Here is a 21745-nt window from a genome sequence, read left to right on the forward strand (position 1 = left end):
GTATGCACGACTAGCCAGCTTTTAAGCTGACTCCCTGTGCATACCAATTCCCATAAAGCTGCCTGCCCCCTGCACTGTTGCTTCTGTGTCAAGAGTGGGCTCCCCATGATCACTGGCTCTTGGGGAGCCACTTCCACTCACCCTACACACACTGCTGCCTCTGTATCAGAGGCAGTGGTGGGACAGGCAGGAGCCAGTGCTCACAGGGAGCTGGCTTAAAAGCTATGTCCCCATGTGCACTGTCTCCTGGGGAGTTGCTGACACCTCCTCTCCCAAGTGTAACAGCTGACATTTTCAGTAGTTACATGTTTATTTGAATAAACAAATTTTAACATCCCTAGTTTGGACTGCAGGGGAGGAGGGGCTGTGGGGTTCAGGCTTTGTGAGGGGACATGGGTTAGGGTGTGGAAATAGCTTGGGTGGGCTCTCACCTCTGGTGGCCCTACAAGCAGCTCCCAATCCCCACTGCTCCTGGCGGCAGCATGGCTGAGCATCTCTGCTGCACGTAGACACACTGCCTGTCTGTAGGCACCACTCCCTGCAGCTCCCATTGGTTGCAGTTCCCAGCCAGTGGGCTGGGAGCTGTGGAGTCAATACTTGGGGAGCAGAGGTGGAGGCAGCGTGCCTGCAGAGCCACTTGGACACACCTCTGCCAGCAGCAACAGGAATGTGGGGCCACCATAGATGAGCGACTCTTCCTCCCCACCCTCAGCTGACAACCCAGCCCTCTTCCTGGATCCTAACTCCTTCCCAGCGTCTGTCCTGTTCCACTCCCCAACTGCCTGCTGGCTCCACACCAACCACACTGTAAACCGGACTTTACATGCAGATTAGAAATGTCAGTTTATTGCACATTCTAGTTTGTGAAGTGCCAGGTGGTTTTTACCATACTTATATTTCAATGTGTAATATATAGAGCAGTATAAACAAGTAATTGTATGAAATGTTAGTTTGTACTGACTTCATTAGTGCTTTTTTTGTAAAATTAGGCAATATCAGAGTAAGTTGATATATCCCATGGAAGGAACCCCTGCATAGCCTCAGAGTTGCATGTATTCCTGGATGAGGACCACTGTTTTAATTGTTCAGAGTGGTGTGATTTGCAATGAAAGCTACCTATTAGAGAAGGGATGCTTTTTTAGTCAATGTTTTTTTTCTGAATTCCATATTTCTTGATCAAGGTCCAGAGAAAATAAAAATAATGATAATAAGCAATGTTCCTTGTAATTTTTTTCTATTCATGTGTGGAATAGATTTTATGTGCATCAAGGTGCACCACCAATGCAGATGTGCACCACCAATAGAAACATGCTGGCAACTGTGGGTGCTCTGCTTTTCAATTGGTCAGCATTTAAACCTCTACTGGATGTCTGCTGAAGCACACAGCTTATAGGGAACACTGATAATAAATAAAAAGATATTGGGTCCATTCAGATACATTTAGTAGTCCATATTTGGCTGGGATATGTTTGTTTACTATCCTTGTATTAGAGTAGGGCTCTCAAGCTCATGCCCAGCAGGCCATCCCTGGCTGCAGCAGTTGGGGAATCTAGTCTGGAAGTCCCAGCAGGTTGGGTGGGCGCCTGTCAGTTCCCTTCCCATCTCCTTCCTGCCACAGCCCCATGCTTTTCCTTCCCTGCTCCCATAGCACACCTTCCCCGAAAGTGTGTAGCCTCAGGAATTACCAAGGGGTTCCACCATGGCAGCAGCAGTCTGGCCATTCCCTTCCACCAATTCCCTGCAGTTGTGTTAGCTGTGGGGAAGCAGAGTGTGTACTCTCGCTGCGTGCATTCCTCATCTCTACAGCTACTGCTGATAAAGGGGGAGGGAAGGTAGAGACTGCTGCTGCTGCGCTGCCCGAGGCCTCTGAAGTAATCCCTAAGTCCGGGTTCCCCCGGGGGCAGGATGTCATGGTGAAAGAGGGTGGGGCAGTGGCAGGAAGGTTCCGGGCTTGGGAGATGGGAATGAACAGCCTGCCCTCCACGCCTCTGGAACTTCCTGGTCTGACTGTGCAACTGCTCCTGTCCGGGATGGCCCATGGGACATGAATTTGAGACTCTTTTGTATTAGAGCCTGGAAGCTGTGCTGCTTTAGTGAATGGATAAGGAGTTACCTTTTAAATAGAAGTAACTATAAACTTTGGTTTATTGAAGAGAGTGGTTACTTTGATTTGTAGAAGTCCAGCAGATTGTCACTACCAACCAAAATTAGAATCTAGATTGTTTTCAAAATAGAGCAGTGGATCTCAACCAGGGACATACATACCCCTGGGGATAGGCAGTGGTCTAGTGTTACAACTAGGGATGTAATAGTGTAGCTGGTTAAACAATTAACCAGTAGGTGGATGCTTATAGATTAGTGCTATTGGCTACACATAATCACCTACCCTCCTGCGGCTCTGCATTTAAAGTATTTTGGGAGCCGGCGCTCAAACACACTGGCTCAATCCCAGCTCGCACTGAGTCTGACAGCTACCCCGGCTGCGGCTCTGCATTTAAAGAGCTTGAGAGTAACAGTGTTAAATATTGAGTAATTTACTAGTCGAGTAGTCGATGGAATTTCCATCGGCTACTTGACTAGTCGATAGGCACTTCCGCATTCTTCCTTTGAAATGTACAAGAGCCCCGACTGGGACTCTTGTACATTTCAAAGGAGGAATGCGGAACTCCATGTGCAGCTTGGTATCAGCAGGAAGTTCCGCTGACTCTGGGCTGCACGTGGGTGCCAGGTTTGAAATGTACAAGAGTCCCCAGGGGGGGCTCTTGTGCATTTCAAAGCGGAAGCACCCTCATGGAGCCTGGGGTCAGCTGTGGACTCCTCAGCTGATACCGGGATCCATGCAGCATTTCCTCAGTTGACCCCAGGCTCTGAGTGCTGTGCTGGAACCTGGGATCAGCTGAGGAGTCCTAGACGCCATGGCAGCGTTTCAAAGGGGTCAGCTCCACGCAGCGCTGCTTTGAATCGCCGAGGCGGCATTTCAACAGGCAGTGTCACGTAGGTGAGCCAAGAATCATGTGTGGTGCAATTATTTTGAAGTACCCCCTTTTCCTTAACATCATTACTCGAGAGCCTGTGCGTGAGCATGCTGGCTCAGTCCCTCCGCTGCAGGGGTAACTGTCAGACTAAGCATGAGCCAGGACTCAACACAGTGTGTTTGCATGCCAGCTCTCAATCTCTATAAATGTAGAGGCACAGTGGGGGTAGTATGTAATTTTTAAGTGAAGTGAAACTTTGGTGCATGCAAAATAAATCAGATTCTTAAAAGGGGTACAGTAGTCTAGAAAAGTTGAGAGCAACTGAATTGGAGAATATAGAAAAAAATAAATAGTAGTTAAACATAACATATCTGAACTATAAATATATTACCCATTACATAATTTAATGACTCTTAGGGGGAAGAAATAGTAGTTTGATAATTGGGCTTGGGGAGAATTTTAAATCCGATGCTAGAAATTGATTCTGAACTCAGTTTTTAGTAAGATTATGTATGAGTGTATTGAGATAGAGAAAAGAGCACTGTTGCCACAAAAACAACATAATATAAGTACATTGATTTGGAATCTCTGCTCAGAAACCCTTGGAACATGTGAGCTGTGTTTTTCAATATGAAATTGAAAAATTTTGAAGCTCTTCTCACCCAGCTAAATGAATATTCAGATATGTAGACTTTATTTCACAAAGTTTGTCTATAATTAGAAAGATTTAAATAGAGAACTCTTCAAGAAAAGAAAAGAAAAGAAAAGAAAAGAAAAGAAAAGAAAAGAAAAGAAAAGAAAAGAAAAGAAAAGAAACTCTTGGGTTCTGAATTTAAAACTTTAATGTAAAAGCACATTTTGAGTGTACAAAAATGAATGACCAAGTCACAGTTTTTAATGAATTCTCTCCCTCCTGCACTTTCCTCCTCCCCTTTCTCCCCCTGCCCCCGCTCTCTATTGTGAGCAGACATTGGTATTGGGGGTTGCTCAGTGACTTTTTTTCCCTGTTACATTTTATGTTTGTGTGTTTGAGTTTTTGGCAACACTGAAACTGGTATTTTAAAAAGTTATTTATCAAAGCCATGAACCTGGAAATGAACGATAGGTGGGTGCAAAGCTCTTTGCATGATTGGGGCCTTGAAAGTAACCAATATCAGTCAAATCTATGGCAGTATTTGTGACTTTGCACCCCCTCCCTTTCAACCTGCAGAGTTTGCCACTAACAATCCTGTTCCTAAAGATCATACACTTTGTAACTGGTTTTGAAAATGCTTTTGGGAGGTCTAATGAGGGATATTTGAACAGAGTGGATTTGATTAAAATTGCTAGTCAGGAAGACTCGATTTAACTATGGTTTTCTACATAAAAGTGCATTCTCGTGGGTTGTCATACTTTTAATACATAGTCTTCACAATTTAGAGATAGATATAGGTTTCATTTTCAGATGGTACACACTATATATTTTTAAACTGTGATTTATTTTGAAAACTTTTCAGGTTAGTTTTATAGCTATGTCAGAAAATGAATGATTGTTTGGTTATTTCATTTACCAAAAGTAATTGAAGCAGATATTTATGAAGTCATTGGGAGGTGAACTATCTCTAATTCAGCTGGTCAATTCTTTATATTTGGAGGATTTTCTTGCCATTCTGTATTCGGAAGAGAACATTACCAGACACATTTACATTGTTTTATTTAACTAAAACAACAATGTTATGTATTCTGGATTTTTTTTTCAAATGCAAACATACAATATTTTAACAAAATAAGTATATGAGTTTTTAAATTTAGTTAAACATTCAGGTTTTTTAAATCAAGTTTGTTTCTGTTAAAATTGTTTCAAATAGTTAAATTAATTTTTTAAAACAAAAATTGATGATCAGCCAGATCAATGTGAGAAACTTAAAATATTGGCTTCTTCTGTTCACTGAACTTTTTGAAACTTTGTACTTTTAGAGAGAGATAAGGGATTGACTCTGTGTACACAAATTTGCCGAGGGAAAGTAGGATTGAGATCTGTTGTTTCTCACCTCCATATCTTATTTATTTAAAAAACATTTTTGCTGTTGGCAAGTATGTTAGCCCTGAAGACACAAATCCACAGTTTGAGAACTGCAAAACTAAACATATCTGATGGTATCTTCTAGACTGAGCAATGTGTCCCAGTGGGTAGAAAGAAAGATTAATCTAAATAATCTATTTGGAAGCCTCTGGAACCCCATAAAATTGGGTCCCAAATCCATTAACTATTGAAACACATTTACAAACTTTTCTTAATCACTACATGAATTAGAATTTATAAACCCTGTTCCATGATGAGATATCTTTTGAGCTTTGATGTATCTTAATTAAAACTATCTTTACATAGGTTTTTTTCCCTCAAAGAGCATTTTATATAAAACAAATCTGATTTAAATTTTAAAATATCAGAACTTAAAAAAATTATTGATTTGTAGTCATCCTGCATCAAAAAATACTTGAACTTTGTAAGCAATGCTGCATTACTTTCAAATCTAACTCCTTAATGCTTGCAGTGATACACTAGTAAATTTTATTATACTTCACTTTTAAAAAGTGGCCCTATTCACTTAAAGTAGAGGTAAATTAGCAATAAATGCTATGGGCAAAATTGTAGAAGTATCTCAGAAAAGCTTTCACTTCTGCAGTTTGGATACAATTGATAACTTTACATTGGTTTATTGTAACTTACTGGTTTAGTTCAGATGACAGCTCAGAAATAACATTTAAACAAATGTAAAATATTGAGTACACTGATCTAACAGTAGTATGGTGTTCTTTTTTCTTTTTCTCACAATTGAGGGAGTTGTACCCGTGTCTCATATCAAAACCAAAATTAAAAGCAGCTGTGGAGGCTTATAGTTTGACTTCCATTCAAATGAATGGAAGATCAGTACATATAGGGGACCAGTCTTATAGTGGATGTATCTAGTTTTTTATTCAACATTGAAGTGGTTACAATGCTGTAAGTGAGCAAAGGCTTAGGGTTTTTGAAGATCACGACATTCAAACAGTCACCAAACTTTTTGTCTATTAAGCCGTCATTCTCCCAACACTGTTGTATGGGCTTGAAACCTGGACAACCTACAGACATCGCTTGAAAGTCCTTAAGAGGTATCTGCAAGATCTTGAAGTTCAAATTGGGAGATAGGTGCAGTAACATCCGTTTTCTGTAAAAGGCAAAATCCACCAGTATCAAGACAATGATCATCGATCAGCAACTTCGCTGGACGAGTCAAATTGTTCAGACGCCAGACCATCGTCTCTCAAAACAGATCCTGTTTTCTCAGCTGCAAGATGGATACCGTAAAGTGGGAGGACAATGGAAGCATTATGAGGACTTGCTAAAGCACTCCAGGGCATTGATGACCTTCTGAGGTCTCTTCCAGTTCTATGAGTCTATGATTAAAGGATAACTTAAAGCAGTGCAACATTGATGTCACTTGGGAGACATTAGCCCAGGATTGCTCAAAATAGAGAGAAGTCCTATGCAACAACTTCATGCTGTCCCTGGAAACATTTGTCCTCACTGTAATAGAACTTGTGGTTCAAGGCTCAGCCTTATCCGCTACCTGAGGGTCCACAACTTCCATGGAAGATGAACATACTTGGCAATGAGTGATCACTCATCATTATCATCAGTTAATGTTGGTATTTGATTTGATTAAAGGAAATATTTTTTCATTTTTTTTATTGTTTCTTTTGTTTATATTTGCAAACAACTTTGCAAAATTCTGAATTTACAAATTTACATAGGGGGCTCTGTCCACTACTTGCTGCGTTCATGGGGGGTAGGCAACCCTGGCTTTCCCATCCGTCCACTGAGAAGGGCTGGTCTGCGGCCACTCCAGCCTGGGTTCCTTCTCCCTCCCTGTCCCTTCCTCCTTTCTCCCACCTCCAGCCTGGGCCCCTTTTCCCTCCCATACCACGTCAACCTAGGCCCCCATTCACCTTCCTCTCTCTGCTGCCCCAGCCCGGGTTCCTCCCCCCAGCTATGCCAGCCCAGACCCTTCTCCCTCCCCACCCCCCTCAAGTGAGGGCCCCATCTCCTTCCCTCTCCCACCCTAACCTCCCTCTCTCCCAGCCACAGCATGCTGCAGGCCCGGCTCTAAATCCTGGTGGCTGGGGAGGTACAGGGGTGCCTGTCCACCCTGTGTGGGGCACAGTGAGGCACAAGTAGTGCTGTGTACACACAAGCACTCCAGGGCATTGCAGCCTGCTGAGGTGGGGAAAATAGCAATGCAGAAGGCTGCTGTCCCAACCTCTCCCCCATGCTGTTTCACTTATGCTGCTTACTGCCCCAGCCCTGCCTGCAGAGCTCCACAGGATTTTTTTTAAACATATAGAGAGAAATGTTCATCTACTCTTGATATGCTGAGCTATCTGATGAGATTTTTACGTTCTGTTCAAAGTGAATTTTCATGGCTTATGTCAATAGGAAAGTAACATTTTGAAAGAGTGGTTTAAAATCAGTTTGCCTTTCTTTTGCTGAGTTCATATTTCTTTGTTCATATTTTTTAACAACCTACCTCGTCTACCTCATTTGACGTCACTACTGCTCAAAGGCTTGTTCTTCTCTGAGTGTCAGTTTTGACACTGACGTTTCTTCTGGGACACAGATGTCTCAGAACCAGACTAAGATCTTGAAAGGAAAAAAAAGTGTGTTTTGTTTTTAATATTGGCTAGCGCGTATACAAGGTTCTTGAACCAAAAGTGGTAATAATCAGAAATAGATTTGTAAGTTTATTTAAAAATTAGGGATGGTTGTGAAAGGTTAACTGATTACCGTAAATTAGCGTATATAACCCGCACCTGTGCATAACCCGCATTTTTTTCCTAAATGTGCTTAAAAAAAAAAAGTCTAAGATAATCCACACAAGTGTATAGCCCACGGGTTATATATGTTACTTTAAGGTACGTGGTAATTGCTGGCTGGCCTGCAAGAGGTGAGCTGCACTCACGTCCAGGCTCTGCGCAGCCGTAGCCAGGCGCAACCCATCCTCCTCTGGGAGGGGGGAAAAGAGAGCGCAGGTGAGCTGGCCGGCCTATGGGAGCACATGCCCAGGCAAGTAAAAATAAACTTGTATACCCTGCAGACATATATACCCCGGCGGAGGGAGAGGGGCAGTTGCAGGGTTTGTAAAACTTTGTATAATCGCGGGTTATATGCGCTAAAATATGGTATACTGATTATGGATGATGCTTACTGGGTATGTAAAGGTTTAACCGGTAAGCCTCACCCTTAATGCATGAAGCTTCTTACCAGTTAAGGTTAATTGGTGGAGACTAGAGCTGCCCTAATACCTCAGGGCACGTGTACCGCAGAAAGATCGACACTCTGGAGGTCAGGCTTCTGGTGTTTAATTTAGTGGGTTTAGTATAGATCGGGGTTGTCAGCCTTTTTAAATCAACGAGATAAACTACATCAAAATTCAGAACAAGTGCAAAGAGCTGTATAAGAATGCCCATTTGCATGACTGAATATATATAACTTAATATTATTGATAATTGACATAATGATTAATGATACCACAAATGAAGAATTGTACTCACAGACTTTATTTAATGGAACTTTTGCTGCTGCATCTTTTTGCACAGTTCCTTGAAGTTTACATCATAACTGGTCAAATCCAGCTTCATGCAGGCATTCAGGCTGTCTTCTGTCAATCTTATTGCAGAGGGTTGGTGATACAGGAGTCTGGGTTGGGGTATATGATGGACTCAGTGCACAAGGTTGGGTTATGTGGGGGTGCAGTAGTATTTTGGCAGGGGGCTGGAGATGTGGGAGTATGAATGGCTCAGGGCAGGGGGTTCAGGTGTATGATGGGCTCAGGGTAGGTGTGTATGGGCGCATAGGAGTGTTATGACGTTGCAGCCAGATGGGGGCCAGACACCAATTGGGGGCTTGTTGGCCAGGCTTCATTTTTAAACAAAGTAAAATATTATGTTCAACATTGTCTTTATTTATGGCGGGGTGGGAAACCTTTTTTGGGTCGGGGGCCACTGATCTGCAGAAAAATTAGTTGGGGACCACACAAGTGAGAAGCAAAAAAAAAAAAAACCCCTCCAAGAACCCTCAACCCTCACTGATGTGGCTGCCAACTGAAACATGTCACTCCCCTGCTGCTCCAGCCCCATAGAGGAGGGATAGGGAGGACTGAGGTTCAAGGCCTCAGGCCAGATTTACCCTTCTAGGGTTCCAGGGTTAGTGGATTTTGTGCCCAGATTCCCCCTCCCCTCCCAGGCTCTGGGTTGGGGCCAAAATTGAGGCATTAAGTGTGCCATTAAGGCATTAAGGGCTGCCAGTGAATGGGATAGGGATGGTGAAGGGGGCAGGGGGCAGGCTGCCTTGCTGGGGGGGATTTTTGACGGGGGGCAGGCTGATTGGCTGGGGGGATTTTGGCCCAGGAGGCTGGTGACAGAGGGAATTTTGGGTGGGGGAGGATTTTGGTCAGAAGGCAGGGGGTATCTGTCCAGGAGATGGAGCAGTTTTGGCCAGAAGTCAGGGGGGATTTTTGGCCAGGGAGCAGAGGGAAGAGGGTGTCTGGCCAGGGGCTATGCGGTGTGGCGATTTTGGCCAGGAGCAGAGGGCCGGGGGAGAGGTTGACTAGGGGGCTGAAGGCAGAGGGTGTCTAGCCAGGAGACTGAGGGCAGGCTGTCCAGTGCAAGGGGTAAGTAAGGATGGGAGGTATGGGTTTGGGGGTGGGGAGGGCACTGGTTTTCATGCCACATGGCAAGCAACATGTAACATGCCTCCTCTACTCCTTTTCATTGGCAGGAAGTATCCGGGCAGGGGAGGCCTGCAGGAAGTGTGTCACAAGGGAACAAATTAGCAGTACGCAGGGAGCTATTTTTGGTTCCTGGTTTACCCCAGATTGGGGGCAAGGGAAATACTGTTGCACCAAACCATTTTTAGCTCTGCTTGTTCCCCACACGCCGGATCCGGGGAAGCCTTGGAGCTCTTTCCCCCTCCCCCCCAGCATCCAGTCTTGCGGGGGCTTCAGTGCAAGCGCTGACTCCCTGTTGCTGAGCGAACAAAAGGGGGGAGGAGTTGGGGCTCCAGAAAAGCATTATCTGACTTCCTAGCGAGCCATATTTGGCTTGTGAGCCATAGATTGCCGACCCCTAGTATAGACCCATAAATTGAACACTGAAGCAGCCCCGTTGGCATCCAGTACTCCTTTTGTGAGGAGTAAAGACAGCTGATGGGAGCATTTGCTTCCGTTGACTTCCCGCTATGTTGATGTTGCCAAGGCTCAGCTTAAGGTAAGATGACTCCAGCTATGTATTTTGTGTAGCTGGTGTTGTGTACCTTAAGATTACCTTCCTGGTCTAGTATAAATCAGGCCTAAGATTACACTGTTTGGTCATTTGTCAATGGTTTGTGTAGACTGTGTCATTGTGTTCCCCTGTTGTTTCGTGGTATTTTTTTATAAGCAAACAACAGGAAACAATACATATTATCAGAATGACTCAGTAGTAGGAATAAGACCTGGAGATGATTCTGATTATTTTAAACTGGTTCAAGCTAATGTTACATTTAAAGCAAAGTATAATAAGATTAAGGAATCCAAACATAGTTTAGTTGCATAATGGCATGGACTTTGTTGTGTCTTTTCAGTTATCTTTACCTCAAAATAAATTTTCCATAACAATTGAGCCACAGTACCAAATTAAGAAGTGTGTTTGACCCACACATGCTTTGAGTAATTAATAGATGTGCGCAACAGCTTCTAAGATTTACCTCCTGGTCTCTGACCAAGATTTGGAAAAACAATCATTACAATAATGTAAAAGAGTTCAGTTTTGAGGGTCCAGTACTTAATAACAATAAAATTAATAGTCCTTATGTAGTTCATCATCTTAAGGTGAAGTCTTAACCAGCTTTAGGTGTGGCCATAAGGACCACTAAGTGAGATGCTGGGGGATGGTGAAGGAAATGCAGTCATCACACCATAATGATTATTTTTTCAAATTTATCAACAAAATGCACACTGAAGTAATTGTTAATTACTTACTAGTTAATCAGTTAACTCTGTAATAGCATTTTGGTTCAATAATTGATAAATCTATGGATATATTTCTTTAAATGTGTATTGTCTTAGCTTTTTTGGTTTTTTAGGGGTGGAGTGCTTTCTCCATGCTTTAGTTGGAGTGGTTAGGAACCTCTGCTGTTGCCTGAGTGTTTTTCACATGATTTAGTCTTTCTTCTGTTATCAGCACCGCTACCATTTGGACTGGTCATGTGTTTTCTGAAGTGCTGTTGTAATTTTTTTTTAAATTCAAACTCATCTCAGAATTTTAGAAAGATAAAAATCATGTTCTAGCTTGAGGTATGGAAGTAATCAGCCATCAGATTATTTTTGGATTCTTTTTAAACTATAGTAAACTAGAAAACTGAATAAGTACACGTAAAACTATGGAAACTTAAATCACGAATCAAACTTTTCTGTACATTTAATTCTCAAGTTTACAAAGTATCAAAGTAGCTTGTTTACAAATGGAAGACAAATGATGTTGAAGAAACTTAAAAGAAGTTGGAGCTTGAAAAAAAAATGTGCTAAGTAGGGAATGGTAGAACATGTAGGGGAAGGAGAGGCAGTGATGCCCTATGGGTATTGAGAAACCCAGAGCCCTTTGAGAATTGATTTCATGTGTGCTCAGGGAACAGATTTGCTTCCCACCAAGACATTATCCTTAGGACTTGCTGAAGAGTTTCATTTTCTGACTTGAGGAATCAGGAACCATCTGGCAATGCTGGCTGCTGAGAAAGCAAGGAGTTCCACATTTCTACCCTACTGTGAAAAGATAAATTTACCACTCCTCTATGTTCTCCACTTCCTTGAGAGAGGAGCTTCAATTTCTTCTCCAAATGGTGATGTGTTTTGAGGTATTTTTAATAGCAAAATCAAATTAAAGCTTTTGATCATCTTAGCTTTGCCCCATAATCAGTAGGAAGAGTGAAACCAGTTAAAGTCTTGAATATATCATTGTTGTGTACCCATTATCCAGAGTTTCATCAGTCTCTGTCATCTGCTGGTGTTGGCAGTTTTGGAAAAGAAACATATTTCATCTTTATCTCTCTCACCCCATTGCAGAATACCTCTTCAATAGTCTCTCTGCTGTCCGTAAGTTATAGTAAATGTGCAATTCCTGCACTCAGATCTGGTCTTGGTCTGCAGAACTTTTGGTACTACCATTGGTACTACCAGTGATTAACTCAGCAGGCCTGACTTATGTTTAGAACCTGCTATTTTTCTCTCTAAGAACAATGGCAGTGATGATATATCCAATAACTAAAAAGCCTGTATAAAACAAAGTATTATTTATTTAGGACAAACACATTTCAGAGAAATCATGTCCAAAAACATGGTATGTGGGTGTGTGTCATAGTCTTGAACTTTAATAGTAATTTTGAGTCATCTGTTTTTTGGGTGCGTGCGTGCGTGCCTTCCCTATCTCTTTTCCTTACTCCTGAATTGCTTCTGTGCTTTTTTTCTTCTGTGTACATTGCTTTCTCAGTAGCACAGCAGAATTAATCTGATGTGATTCTGCAGTTTTATTTAACAGTTTCTACTGCATCAGACAAAGTGTCTTGTGCGTGAGCAGTATGGTCCCCAACTGCTGCTGAATTAGTTGTGATGTTCAAGAGAACAGATGTACTTGGTCCTTACTGATGCTGCTGATCAAAGAAGAAAAAGTTCTAATAGAAGAACTTATGAAATGTGAAAGAGATGAAAGGAGGAAACAGTTGCAGCATTGTCATAATACTACATCAGAATTAACATGCTTTAAAATGTTACCTATACACTATTCTTTCACTTTCTTGGTAGGTAAGCTATTATTTTTTCACTGTCTTTTAGTAGTTGTGCATGCTTCTACTTCACTAACTAGCCAAGCGAGACAATGTGTGGGAGAGAGAACTATCATAGTTCCCATCTACTGAGCGAGTGCAGTTCTGTGTTGTGTATGCCATTTTAAAATGTGATCTGGACAGGGGATTGGATTGGCACCCATTTTCCTGCATTATTATAAAATATAGAGTCAATAGGTTTCTTTTTTTATGTCTGCTTTTTTTTTTAACTCTAGAGATGTGGATTTGTTAGCATAGGGAGGGAAGGAAGGATTCAGCTGATTTAAAATATACGTGAAAAATAAGAGTTATGACGGGGGCCAACCTAGCCTTTCCTTACATAGGAAAGTAAAATTTATAAGTGTTACGGAAATTTTGTTAACTTTTCATTGTTTTGAGGGCTCCCTTGAGCCTGCTTCCACAGCAACAATGCTTTATGCAGTTATCTTAAAATGTGCCATGATAGAACACAGATAATGGCAACAGTACATTTTTGGGCGGGATACACAGTTCCTGGTCTGTGGCACTAGGGCAGTGATATCCAACCTTTGTAAGCTAGGATAACTGATGAGCCTGGGCTCAAAGGTTAACCATCATCGTTACACGCAGACTCCCTTCCGAGCTGTCTCAGAGGCAGTAGCATAGGAGTTGGAGTGTGGGTGAGCTGGTCCCTTCGGGTGCACTCACTCTCCAGGAACTGTGTGTCACCCTGCATGTAACCGCTGAAAAAATCAGCGGTTACACAGTTGTAATTAAATGCATTTTAAAATCTCTTATTTTAAGCACAAGCTTGGGTCTTGGTCTGAAAAGTTCAGAGCGAGGAGGGGCTCTGGGCTGAGCCTGGGGCAGAGGATTGGAGTGCAGGGGATAGGGTTCAGCATGCAGGCTCTGGGAGGGAGTTTGAGTGCAGGATAGGGTTTAGGGCTGGGGCAAAGGTTCAAGATGTGGGCTTCTTCTTGGTACCGGTTACCTTAGGCAGCTCCCGGGCAGTGGCACAGTGAGGCTAAAGTAAGCTCACCCCTGCCTTGATCCTATGTCATTCCGCAAAGTGGCTGGCATGTCCAGCAGTGGCTCCCATGAGAGGAGGGGTGGTTGGCTCCCACGTGCTGTTTCCCTTCTGCAGACACCACCCCCACACCTCACATTGGCCATTGCGCCCCATTCCCAGCCAATGGGAGTTATTGAGGGCAATGCCTTCAAGCAAAGGCAGCATGTGGAGACCATCTGCTCCGCCTCCCCCATGAGCTGCAGGGACATGCCACCTGCATCCAGGAGAGGAGTGTGCTGTAGTCCCATTGCATTTCTGGACTGTGATCAGCTGATCTCCTGATTTGTCTGCAGGAGCCTCCAGGAGATGGATCCCGATTCCAGGAGATTGCCAGCTAGTGTTCAGCACATGGACAGAAAAAAATAGAGGAGAGTGCCCCCCATATCCAGGAATTTGCAGATGTGCACCACCAATAGAAACCAAAAGCCTAGATATAATACATATTATTTACAATTACAATAGGGGTAATTATTCTGGCCATGACTGGTTAGGCATTTTAGAACTCACTACTCAAAAATTAAATGTAAGCATAAGAGAGAAATAAAAATAATGAAATGCATAGACCAGTCAAAAATGTTAAATAACACACTTCGAAAGAAGTATCAACAACCAAATATATGTTGGGATCAGGAGGGGAGTGTGAAAGTTAGTGTATTTGTGTGACAGAGATACAGTGTGTGACAGATTTGCATTGCTCCTTAAGTATTAAGTATGCTGAATATGTTCAGACGTAGGAGAAGCTGCCAGCATACTCCCTCCATCCCGAAGGTTGTTGTCCCCCTCCTCTCCCTTTGTGGAGGTGGAGAGAGAGGGACACCATGATACCAGCGCCTTGCTCTCTGTCTTCTCCATCCTGAACAGCAGGCAGAAGGCTCCTTGGGGGTAGATCGGGATCTACTGGTTAGTGACAAATGGTGTAGATGGATACAGTGACTGGAACAGTTGTTGCTCTTTAACAAGGATACCACTCAATGTCTGTCCATTATCACGTCTCAACAAACGGATACAAGAGTATAAGGACTAGGGCAGGGTATCCTAGCTTAGGGTTTGGTGTCACGTAGGTTCCAAAGTTTCAGGAGCCAGTTACCAAAAATCTGGGTGGGTTGCTGGTACATGGTAGGGGTTCCCATTATTCTGCTCTTCCTCCATTTTGCATTTTGGGTCCTTTACTCTGAACATCCTCATTGCTTGCCTGTGCTGCTGCACATAGCTTTCTTGAGAAACTAATGTAAATTGAATCAAATTCTTGTCAGTTTTAAGGATGCCTACAGATTTCTAAATGGAATCCACAAAAACAAAATACTTTCATCATGACATCTAGAAAAGGTTGAATTTTAAGTGCATAGGCCAAAATTTTCATAAGTACCCACTATTCAATATTCTCTGTTTTGATGTGGAAAAGCTAGTTTTTATGTCATGTAAATATCATAATATAGAAAAATAATTTCTAAAATGGAAGATTAACTTATCTTAAGTAAAACAAAAAATATAATCAGTAAAGTTGGAAGGCGGGTGACCAAAGTTATGGATGTATTTGAGAGAGAGAAGTTGTAAAATGTATTGTTGGGAAGGAAAAGACTGATTGTCAGCGATTGTTGGATTAGAAGACATCCACAAGACTGAAGAAAAGCTATCTAATACTTTTTTTCCTGTTAAAACTAATTATTTTTCTGCTAATATTATAGTTCAGAAGACTATCATAGTTAGCAGCTAAATGTTTGACATCAATGCAGTTTAGCCTTTTAGCCAAGAACAGCTAAACTATGACCAGTGAAGTGCCTCACTGGAGACATGCCAAAAGTCGTAGAACCCAATCTGTATCGCAAGCAGGGCAGTTGGAGCAACATAGCAGAGAACTGTGCTGTCTGAGTAAAGCAGAGCAGCATTCCTAGTTTTAACAAAGAGCACACATTTTGCCAGCAACTATTTAGGAAGGTTGCTATGTAAGTTACGACACCTCTGTAGCTAGGATTAAAGTGGCCACTAGCTACATTATCCCTCTTTTATTTGAATAATGCTGGGCTATTGACTGTTGTGAAGTTCTCCTAGCTGAATGGAGTATAAAGTTTTGTTTTCAATTCACTTACAAGGAATATAACAAAACCATGTTTAAAACCTTTGAAGTTGTTACCTTAAATTAACCTTGTAAAATTGCACAAAAGTATGTATTTTGGGGCTGTGTGCATCCTCTGTGTTGAACTACACACAGTAGAAAATAACTATATTGTTCCAGAAAAGTTGCCTTGCAATCTACTAGTCACTGCTTTGGGGACATAATACACCAGTTGTTTAAATTATAGTCCATTATCAAATTCTGTTTTAATGTGCGGACTTTCAATTTATAGGAAAAATAGTTTACAATACTTTTCTCCTTCTCTGGAAAGAATTGAGTTGAGCATTTGTGTGTGGTGGTGGTGGTGGGGGAGGCGGTATATTTTTCTTTTCATCATCTGAAGAAGTGTGTTGTTGCTTACAGAAGCTTATGTCCTGGTACCTAATATGTTTGTTAGTCTTTAAAGTGCCATCAGACTCCTTGTAACAAATGCAGCTGCAGATATATTTGTTGACAGTGCACCCAACTACTTCAAGAGAAATACAATTTTGAAGTTGGCTGTTAGCATAAGAGAAGATCCATGCAGGTAATTTTCTTTGTGAATCTGCAGCTGCATACATATTCTTTATATGCTATTCCACATACAAATACACCAGCGTCTACGTTGTTGTGTGTAACTATTACCTTGAGTTCTTTGCTAGCCAAGTCCTTTAATGCCTACAGCCTAGTTTCAGTTCTTCACTTCACTGAAACTGCTGTCACCCAAAGACTCTGATTGTTGTGTCCAAATTCTGGGGCCTCTGCTTCATCTTCTCATTTTTTTTATCTCACTGATCTTTTACTGTTGATCATTCTCAAATTAAGGAAAACTTAACCTTTCATTTATAATTGTACAGGCAGTCCCCGGGTTACGTCAGTCCGACTTAAGTCGGACCCCTAGTTACAAACCGGGGGGCGGGGCCCTGTTAGTGCGGGGTGCCTCCCCCACTGTCGCCGCCAGAGGCACCTCCCCCCCAGCAGACCAGGGAGACGCGGAGCTAGTGCCCTCCCCAGCAGACCAGGGAGACGCGGAGCGGCTTTTCTCGCCGCGGTGGATGCGGGCGGCGGGACCGCCGAGACGCGCTGCGGTCCCACTGCCCATGTCCTCCGTGGCGAGAAAAGCCGCTCCGCATCTCCCTAGTCTGCTGGGGGGGGGGAGCAGGGGGAGCGCAGCTAGCGCGCGCCTCCCCACAACAGACCAGTCTTTTCTCGCCGACGCCTGGGGTAGAGAAGCTGGGGGGCTGCCGGGTTGGTCCCACAGCGCCGAGGTGCGGCGCTACTGGACCAACCCAGCAGCACCCCAGCTGCTCTGCCCCAGGCGTGTCCGATTCAGCCGCTGCTAGTCAGTTTCAACAGCGGCTGAATCTGGACGCCAACTCCGACTTACATACAAATTCAACTTAAGAACAAACCTACAGTCCCTATCTTGTACGTAACCCGGGGACTGCCTGTATGCTGATTGGACTGCATGTGTACCAGTACTACACAACTCCAAAGCATGCTTCAGCCCAAAATCTGAGCAGGGCCTTCCCTACAATTGCTGGTCCCGGCTGCCTAGAATCACTTGGTGCCAGCCACTGGGTTTAAGAGCAAAGAGATTTTGAGCTAATGATCCCACTGCTGGGTTCGGACAACATACAGCAGTGGTTCCCAAACTTCTCAGCATAATGCCCCCCTTTCTGATTTTTGAAAAACCCTCACACCGCCTCAAATCTTGATGGGGAAAGGGGTTGGGCCGCCTCGCATCTCCCTGGAATTTCTTCACACCCCCCAGTTTGGGAACCCATGACATACAGGGTGGACGAAGCATCCTGGAAACTAGGGGGAAGTGGGAGATACAGGGTAGAAGGGGACCAGAATCTCAGAAGAGAGGGACAAGGAGAGGAATGCAGAAAATTGGAGATGGGGAGCAGAAGTCAGTTATGGGGAAGGATATTGCAGAGAAAAGCAGAGGTTCAACTTCAACGTTTTTAAAAATACTCTTTCATGGGGTGGCCATGTTAGTCTTTAACTTTAAAAGCAATGAGCAGTCCTGTGGCATCTTAGGATAAGTCTACAGCAGAGTTATTTCAGAATATCATAGTGCACATCTACTCTGCAAGCCTTTATTTCGAAATAATGTTGAGCTGGAGGGCTTCTTACTTCGACTCATGGTAAACCTCATTTCACAAGTAGTAAGGGAGGTCGAAGGAAGAGTGTTCTTCCTTCGACATCTTGCTGTGTAGACTGCACTAAAAGCCAAGTTAAGCTGTTTCGACTTCAGCTATGCAATTGACATTGCTGAAGTTGCGTAGCTTAGTTCGACTTTAGCCTTGCTGTGTAGACGTACCTTTGGAGACTAACAAATAAATTATATCATGAGCTTCCATGGGGAAGCCCTAATTATTTTTAAAATAGTTCTGTCATATAAAATAGCAAGGAAGAGTAACTGTAAATAGATTTGTAAATTGAAAGAAAATCTGACATATGTAGATAGGTTCTAGGCACAATTTGAAGGAATTCTGGTTTATTATTGTGTTTCTGGCCTTGCCCATGATCTGTTGCTACAAGTATATAAAAAAAATCACAGCATCCTGACCATCTTATATCCGTGTTAGAATGGCAGAAAGAAGAAAAGAAAATGAATGTTGAGAAGCTTTGGACTATGGATGTCCAACTTGGTCAGGGGAGAAGGTTGAATTATATTTTTAATTATTGTCCATTGGTCATGACTTCAAATTTAGGATTACATATTGCACTCAGTCCACAGCAAACCTCTGATGAGCTTGGTTGTGTTGGTTCACTATTGACAATGGGATGTGTGTGCAAATACAGAGGATGAAATACAGTCTGTGTAGTTATTAAATTACTATTGAATTTAGTATCTTTTAGGAATGCATGATTAATTGTATATGTAGTTACCTAATTATGTTGTATAACTCCATTCTCAAATGAGGCAGATAATTTTATGCCTAAATTATTTGAAACTTAACTATATTTTTAAGGGGCTGCCACTGGATGCTTTACGTGCTGCTAGGTGGTGCCACCTCCTGACTGCTCTAGTATTAGGTCTTTCAGCCTAATGTCCCCTTCTTCTGCTTCCTTTTTTGCTCCTCAGAAGCTTGTGTTCCTCAACTTCATGGTTTATCCCTCCAACCAAGTCACAGGAGTCCATCCCCCCCCCCCCCGTCCTCCCGCTTTACAGTGTACTATCAGCATCTTTCTCACAAGATGGTCCTTAAGTTGAATGTGTTGACTGGGCCACTCTCTCATTGGGTAGAATACGTGGTCCCAGACTGCCTCCAAGTTCCCTGCCTGGATTGTGCTACGCACTCAGTGGTTGCTAACTGACCCCAGCCCTGACCCTGTACTGCCCTGTTCTGGCCCATGACCTTGAGTCCAGTAGTGAGGGTCTGAGCAACCACAAACCTCCCTGCTACTCCCGTAGACACATTTCTACCTTGCCTAGCCTAGGCTTGTATTCTCTACTCTTCTAGCCACTCTTCCTCTGGATCTGCTAGACAAACCCTCCCCCCCCCCCCATTTTTTTTAATTCCAAATCCCCCTTTCTCCGTCTTCCCAGGGAAAGTGACTTTCTGGCACCAGCTCCACCACTTTATAGGTATGCTGTCTTTTCCTGAACAGGTGAGCTTCCCAGCCTTATAGGTTAATTGGCCTGTCAGGATTATGTACATCTTTTAGGATGACTATGGGGAGTACACAGGCACAAATTTTCAAAGTTAAGTGCCCATTCAGAGAGTTCTTTACTCTCTTCTTACAAAGCTTTCACTTTCTCCCCCCAGTTGTACTCACTAAATGAATACAAACCACCTATTTCGAAGGCTAAAATGACACAGATCACCAAGGCAGCAATCAAGGCTATAAAGGTAAGGAATTGGCTATTGTTTTTTTCCCTCCAGTTATTGCTGTTTTTACTTATTCTTTAAATAACCTAATATTTTTTAGAATTTTCTAATAATTTTTTTCATTCTGTATGTCTTCTCCAATTTTTGCACGGCTATGAGAAGTTAATGGGATTTTACAGGTTTAACTGACAGCCTAGTTGTGGCTTAAAAAATTGTTGGTAGTGTTGATGTGTGAGGAAAGAAAGACATTAGCTTGACTCTTTGAGCCTACATGAGTTTGCAAGGTCTAGAAGTAAGTCTTTCCTCACCCTGCGTTTTAACGGCAAATTTGTTGTGAGATCAGTGAAATATAATAAAGATCAAATCCCACAAAGCCACTTTATATTTTCAGAGTAGAAACTATAGATTATAGGGGTGCTACTGCATGCCGTGGCTTGAAGTGATTTTCATTATGTACCAGGCTTACAGTTTGGTTAAATGGATCTCAGCACCCCCACTATATAAATTGTTCCAGCACCCTTGTACTTTAAAGTTGTGTAATACAGGCAGTCCCCGGGTTACGTACAAGATAGGGACTGTAGGTTTGTTCTTAAGTTGAATTTGTATGTAAGTCGGAACTGGCTTCCAGATTCAGCCGCTGCTGAAACTGACCAGCGGCTGACTACAGGAAGCCCGAGGCAGAGTTGCTCTGCCCTGGGCTGCCTGGTATCAGCCGCTGATCAGTTTCAACAGCTGCTGAATCTGGACGCCTAGGACAGAGCAGCTGGGGCGCTGCCGAGTAGGTCCCCGCAGGGGCGGCGCTGCGGGGACCAACCCAGCAGCCCCAGCTGCTCTACCCCAGGCGAGAAAAGCCTGGTCTGCTGGGGGGCGCACTAGCTGCGCCCCTCCAGCAGACCAGGGAAACCCGGACGGTGGGACCACAGAGATGCGCCGCGGTCCCGCCCGCATCCTCCCCAGCTTTGCTCCGTGTCTCCCTGGTCTGCTGGGGGGTCTCCAGGAAAACGAGGAGCAAAGCCGCGGAGGGGCTCGGGCAGCGGGGCAGCCCAGACACTTCTGGGCTGTCCCGCTGCCGGCTTCCACCGAGGCTTTGCAAAGCTGCGCAGGGGCTCGGGCAGCCCAGGCGCGCTTGGGCTGTCCCGCTGTCGGCTTCCCGCGAGGCTTTGCAAAGCCGCGCAGGGGCTGGGGCAGCCCAGGCGCACCTGGGCTGCCCCGCTGCCCGTGCCCCTCCGCGGCTTTACTCCACGTCTTCCTGGTCTGAAGACCAGGAAGACGCGGAGCAGCTTCTCTCGCTCTGGAGTACACGGGCGGCGGGACCGCGAGGTCCCGCAGTCTGTGTCCTCCGGGGCGAGAAAAGCCCCGTTCATAACTGCGGATCCGACATAAGTCGGATCCGTGTAAGTCGGGGACTGCCTGTAATCACAAGTATACCCTTATTTTCATGACCATAGAATTCTAACCATTTTGTGTTACGGCACAGCATTCAGTGTTTTGGGTTTTTTCATGTTGTTTGAATACAAATTATAGAACAGTTTGAAAAGAAATAAGATATGACATTCCTAAGTGGGGAAAAAAATATTAGAAAACAGTATTGAAAAAAAGAGGAGAAAATGAAAGGCATGGTCTTGCAGGCTGAGAGTCAGCAGCCTTGCATGCGGAAGGGAGGTCGGGCGGCAATCGTAGCAGTGGGGATTGTTGCCAGCTCCCAGCCCATATGTGCTCACAGACTGGGAATTGGCAGCCCAGTGCAGGGTTGGAAGCAGTCAGGGCGGAGCAGCCCCTGCTTGCAGAGTGGGGGCCACTCCAGGCCGGTTGTGATGGTGGGGGTGCTCCAGCACAGTGGGCTAGAATGCCCTTCCCCCCACTCACTCCATTTAATCAGTTAACATTTAACCAGTTGACTAATTCAGTGGGATT

General features: G+C 43.8%; 1 protein-coding gene across 5 annotated transcripts in view; it reads left to right on the plus strand.

The window, feature by feature from the left end:
- Positions 1-21745, plus strand: part of SCAF8 (SR-related CTD associated factor 8) — a 206604-nt gene that overhangs the window by 2123 nt on the left and 182736 nt on the right. For all 5 annotated transcript variants that reach the window (XR_012902730.1, XM_075924488.1, XM_075924487.1 and 2 more), the window contains exon 2: positions 19769-19852. Coding sequence is in view for 4 of the 5 variants with exons in the window: in XM_075924488.1 (XP_075780603.1) it covers positions 19769-19852 (84 nt within the window). In the remaining variant the exon portion in view is untranslated. The remainder of the gene's footprint in view (positions 1-19768; positions 19853-21745) is intronic.

Source organism: Pelodiscus sinensis, chromosome 3, assembly GCF_049634645.1.
Source record: "Pelodiscus sinensis isolate JC-2024 chromosome 3, ASM4963464v1, whole genome shotgun sequence".
Taxonomy (NCBI): domain Eukaryota; kingdom Metazoa; phylum Chordata; order Testudines; family Trionychidae; genus Pelodiscus; species Pelodiscus sinensis.